A 5,136-nucleotide genomic window follows, 5' to 3' on the forward strand; every position below is an offset into this window, starting at 1 on the left:
AGGTGTGGCATTCCGCGACAAGGGGCTTCTCATTAGAGGCCCGTCGTACGTTTGGGCAAGTGTGTCCGAAATTATCTGAACGTGGAGCGAGGAATGGTGGTGGTGGTAGTGGGTGAATCATACGACAACTGTGTCCGATAGCCTATGATGGCTATCAGCTTATCTAAAGACAGCCGTCTCAAAGTGAGTTCAGGTAACGGCACGCCCATGTGCCGCGCCAACCCAGTATGGATGAATGGAACTAAATTTATTCCACCACCTGAATGTTTCCTTTGCTAAATTTACGACTAAATTAATTTTCGGCTTTTGGCGTCAGTATGACGATATGACGTCGTCGGCCCACACACCCACCTCTTTCTCGAAAGCGACGACCTGGTCCTCGTCGCGCGGGAAGCCGTCGATGAGGAACCCGTGAGCGCCCCTGAGGTTTGTCAGCATGGCGCGCTTGAGCAGCTCCAGAATCACCTCCTAGATGGGCGCGGTGGTTACATACACGTGAGCGGTTGCTGAGGTGCGGGGAAGGTACCCGATCACCATACCAACCCCCGCCCCCCCCCCAAAAAAAAAAACTCGTACCTTTGGCACCAGGTTGCCAGCCGCGACGATGGGCGCGACGAAGCGGCCCACGCTAGAGCCCGCTCGAACCTCTTGGCGGACAAGCTCGCCGAGGGAGATGTGCGTGAGGCCGAAGCGCTTCACCAGTAGCTCGCTCTGCACGCCCTTGCCCGATCCAGGACCTCCTGCAAAGCATATGCGCGTGCTGGGAGTCCGGGAGTAATGTTGACATTCCAAAAAAGTATTCTGGGAACATTTTCCAATTTTTTTAAATGTCTAAATTTATTCTTGTTCTTGAAAATTTCATCTTTTTTCAAGTTTTTTTAAAAAAAAAAATTCGGGAAAAGTTTTTAATTTTCCCGGGACAATTTTGAACTTCATAATCCCTGTTCGGAAGAGGGGGTGGAGGGAGCGGGGGATGCCGTACCGATGATGAAGACGATGGGCACGAGGGACCGGCGCAAGCAGCGAGCGTCGAGATCCGCGCGGGGAAGTCCGGCGAGCTAAGAAATGAAAACGCGTCGAAATAAAAAGAACCAAGTGTATCGGGGACACATTATTTTCGTTGTCGGGAAAAGCTTACTGGGTCCGCGACAGGTTTGAGACACATGGACTTCCCCGCCTCACAATCTTTGAGGTACCTAATGTTTAAGCAAAGCATTTAAGCATTCTGTAATTCCTGTTTCAAACGATTAGTAACCATACATAGCCGACAGCAACCCATCGAGCCCACCTCTCGTAATTTAGCAAATCAGTGCAAAGACGGATCTTATCTAATATGGGCTTAGCGTATTTTTCTGGTGGAACATGAGGCATTTTAAGTTGTTTTTTTCTTTGTTTTCAATTTGTTTTCTGGTTTTTGACTTTTATATGTTGTTGTTTCTTCTTTTGTTTTTGTTTTCTAATTTTGAGTTCCTAGAATTGATTGTCATGTTTCCAAGGGAATTCCAATTGTTGCCAGTTCCAGAGTTAGCACCAACATCTTTTCAACTAGGTAGAATCGACTCGATTCCGCGGCTTCGCCGACTAGATTTCGATTTATTGATTTGTTGTTTTATTTTTTGGCTGATTTTTCAAAAAAAGAAGAAACCATTCATTTCAACTGAAGGCAAGCTGAAGGCCTGAAAGTGTCATCTCTTAGTGTCATTTATTGTTCTGTTTGTTTGCTGATATGCATGAATTTAAATACAAAAATTAAAACAAAAAAAAACATGGTTAGTTTTGGAAATAAGCATCTAATAAATCCTTTATTTATAGCTTAAGCAATTAACCATCACCTAAATATATAGGTTATTACACAATAATTACAAAGTAATATTTACAAAGTAGTAATAACAAATTACAACATACTATATAGTACAACAAAAATTAACGTTTAATTATCTGCCCTGTCAGAATCAACAAAGACCTTGCTGGGCGAGGGCACAGGTGAGGACCCCACACTTGATGAAGAAGAGCGCTTCAATGCTACTTCATGAGCCGTACATTGGCCCATACGTTCTTCATCAACACCTGTCAAATTAAGGAATTGCTGAGCAAGATGCATATACTTCTTCATTAATACCTGTGATGAAAACATTATGAATAAAGATGCAAACTCTATGGGATTGCACAATTTCAAAAGTTTCTAAAGTCACTTAAAAATAACAGTATTGTTGGTTTGGGTATGTACATGATCGGCTCAGCAGAGACAGTCGCCTACATATCCCAACCACCAATACTTTGTCATTTCAAAGCAATTTAGAAACTTTTGAAATCATACAATTGCACACAGTTACTAACTAAATACTAACTGAATCTATGGTGCGAAGTTTCATTTTTAAAATTATAAAAAAAATTTAAAAAAAATTGAAAATTTACCTTCATTATGTCTTAGCAAATCCATTATTTTTGCTTTGCCCTGGTAACCGTAAAATGCAATCCTCGGATTTTGTCCATTGGCACAAAGCTGATTGAAAGCATTTACTTCCTCTATTGTGGGGTTGTTGAAATCCGACCCCATATAGACATAGAAGTTCGTAGCATTTTCACGAAAATGGGCGATTAAATTCCAGACATCCCTGCCCTCCTTATCCTTGAAGTCACTCAATTTTCGCTCCAACTTATTGACAAGGTACAATTGGCCCCTCACTAATTCCTCAGGCAGCTTCCTAACTTTCTTCTCACCAATATTTCTACGGAACCGAGCAAAGGGATCCATGTTCTGCAACATGGAAGGCCAATTTTACAATAAAGAACACCGAAAGGAAAATTCGTGGAAATGTGATGAATACTGAAATCCCAAATCTAACAACCGTGATATGAGCAATCAGCACATGGGGGAAAAAAGGCAAGAGGAAAAAAGTAATAATAATCAATGATGATGTTTCATTTATTTATAACTTTAGGGCAGTTTAGACAGCAAAACAATATAATTCAACAACTAGATTTTATCTTCAGCCATACCATCCAATAACACTCATAGTTCTGTTCAACTAAAAGGAGACTATAATGTATAGAACTATTAAAAATTTCATAGTTGAGGCAAGCATTGAATCAGCAAAAGCATTTATCACAGGGCACACCTAATTTGAAATGACTTCTATAACCTGTCATTTTTCTGACATTTGGAGAAAAAGTACAATCAAATATTGGAAATAAGAGTAAATCACACAGGGAATGCATGTGATGTGAAATAAAATGAATAAAATACTATTATGCATAAAATTAGCTAATTTGAAATAAAAACAAAGCAAAACTTCACAGCTACCATTCAAAATACGTGTCCCAAAGCAAACCAAAAGTAAAAAAGTAAGATAACATAGAAATTAAGACATGTCTATTCTTTAAGGCCCACGTAAGACACAGCTTTCCCAGTCTTCTTCAAGCTTTCAAGAAGTTGATCAGAAGTGAGAGTTGAAGTTACGGATACGAGCTGTCCAGGTAGATCGATTTGGACTGCATCAACTCCTTGTCCTACGAAAAAATTAAATAAAGTTAAAATTTGAGAACAAAATCTTAAACAATTATGACAACAAAGAAACAAAATAATCACCTTTCAGCTTGCCGAGAACTCGTTCGACAGCCCCGGAGCATCCTTCGCAGGTCATCTCAACCTTGAACTCGTGGACCTGTGACGGTTATATATGTTAAATTAAACCTAAGATAACTTCACCAATGTGATCGCGCTATTTCTAAAGAAAAATAACTTGTAAAAAAAAAGAGATAAGACAGGCACAGCCTAAACTGACAGGCTAACCTAAGACCAACAGATAAATTCACTCAGGAACAGAAAATATGTCACTTACTTGAGCTGACATCCTGGAGGGCTTCTAGCTACAGACTGACTGACAGAGAACCACGCCGAAGCAAACTAGGTAAACGTATAAACCAGCACAGGGCCTGGAAATGTACAGAACAGCTGCACAAGTGTTCGACCGGCCGGATTGTTTTGATTGGACTGTGCCCCCTCCTCTTCTGCCAACTCCGCTATCCGCCCCCCGCCCCCCACTTTCCCCACTTCCCTACTCTTTCTATGAGAAATTTAAAAAACGCGAAAGCACAATGAGCATTAAATAGATATCTTGTAAAGCCACCAATGACTTAAATTATTTTTCTGACACAAATAAAAACAAGTTTTTCTGTGATTACTTCATTGTTCAAACACTTTTCTCAAACAAAAATGTTGATAAACTTCGAAAAAAGTACTGTTGTGTTTGTCCCACTGTCAGGTTATCTGAATCTGAATCCCAATCATTAAGAACTTAAATTCTGTTTGTTGTGGTTTGAAGACTGCTGTTTCTGCTGGATTTTTACCCATTTTTACTTAAATGTTTGCCTTTTGAAGAGTAGCTTCTACGCTGCAAATCGGTTTAGCTAAAAAACTGATTTTTGATGTGAATGTCTTTTTGCTGCGTTGTATGCTGGCTACATAATCTGCTGAAAGTTGTGGGCAACCTAACCTGAATACGTCACGTGTGAAGATCTATTTCTATTTTGTTGACCTCTCATTTATTTCCAAGACTCCATAACAAAATGAGTTCTGGATTCATTGTCACAAAGTCGTCTCTTTCACGCCAGAGCAAGCCAGCGGAATTTGAAGAAGTTGTCTTTAACAGCCATAAAAGAAAAGAGAAAAATGAATCTGCAAGTGCTCCGGTAAAGAAAAAAAATAAGTTACCTGATCCCATTCCCAAAAGGGAAAACGATGAGCAACACAAATTCTTAAAGAAAGCACGATATGAAGTTATGAGATTTGGAATGACGGGCTTTGATGCAGCTAAGAGGGAAGAAACAAAGCAAGCTATTGCAATATCATTAGGCGCCAAACCAAAGAAGAATAAAGGTATAAATTACAAGGAATTAATGGAGATTCGGAAGAAACAAAAAGAAGAGGAGAAAGCGAACAAAGCATTTCATAATATTGGAAAAACAACTACTGGGCATGCATCGGCTAATACCAAGAAGGGAAAGAAAGGCAACAGACAACACAGATCCAAAGGTGATCAAAATAAAGGCATTCTTGGTGTTTATGGAAAAGTCAACAAGCATGAACTTCCTAAGAAAAAGTAATAATTATGTGTCTTGTAATTTATTTGTAAT

At 39.7% G+C, this 5,136-nt stretch overlaps 4 protein-coding genes across 4 annotated transcripts; 1 reads left to right on the forward strand and 3 right to left on the reverse strand.

Annotated features, from left to right (window-relative positions):
• Window positions 1-306: 306 nt before the first annotated feature.
• LOC113206801 (adenylate kinase isoenzyme 1-like) lies at window positions 307-1,437 on the reverse strand. Its single transcript, XM_052272330.1, has 5 exons — window positions 1,289-1,437; window positions 1,139-1,196; window positions 983-1,058; window positions 577-740; window positions 307-468 (listed from the first exon to the last, which is right to left on the reverse strand). Exons 1-5 carry the CDS (start codon window positions 1,369-1,371, stop codon window positions 313-315), a joined length of 537 nt encoding a protein of 178 aa, XP_052128290.1. The 5' UTR covers window positions 1,372-1,437; the 3' UTR covers window positions 307-312.
• A 188-nt stretch (window positions 1,438-1,625) lies between these two features.
• LOC113206804 (uncharacterized) lies at window positions 1,626-2,767 on the reverse strand. The gene is made up of 2 exons (XM_026423053.2): window positions 2,416-2,767; window positions 1,626-2,067 (listed from the first exon to the last, which is right to left on the reverse strand). Exons 1-2 carry the CDS (start codon window positions 2,765-2,767, stop codon window positions 1,931-1,933), a joined length of 489 nt encoding a protein of 162 aa, XP_026278838.1. The 3' UTR covers window positions 1,626-1,930.
• Window positions 2,768-2,908: 141 nt separating this feature from the next.
• On the reverse strand, window positions 2,909-4,013 carry LOC113206807 (copper transport protein ATOX1). Its single transcript, XM_026423056.1, has 3 exons — window positions 3,843-4,013; window positions 3,590-3,665; window positions 2,909-3,510 (listed from the first exon to the last, which is right to left on the reverse strand). The coding sequence occupies exons 1-3, from the start codon at window positions 3,852-3,854 to the stop codon at window positions 3,374-3,376; spliced, it is 225 nt and encodes a 74-aa protein (XP_026278841.1). The 5' UTR covers window positions 3,855-4,013; the 3' UTR covers window positions 2,909-3,373.
• Window positions 4,014-4,261: 248 nt separating this feature from the next.
• On the forward strand, window positions 4,262-5,136 carry LOC113206790 (uncharacterized protein C1orf131 homolog). The gene has a single exon (XM_026423035.2). It carries the CDS (start codon window positions 4,570-4,572, stop codon window positions 5,104-5,106), a length of 537 nt encoding a protein of 178 aa, XP_026278820.1. The 5' UTR covers window positions 4,262-4,569; the 3' UTR covers window positions 5,107-5,136.

Source organism: Frankliniella occidentalis, unplaced genomic scaffold (assembly GCF_000697945.3).
Source record: "Frankliniella occidentalis isolate FOCC.00 unplaced genomic scaffold, Focc_3.1 Scaffold200, whole genome shotgun sequence".
NCBI classification, from domain to species: Eukaryota; Metazoa; Arthropoda; class Insecta; order Thysanoptera; family Thripidae; genus Frankliniella; species Frankliniella occidentalis.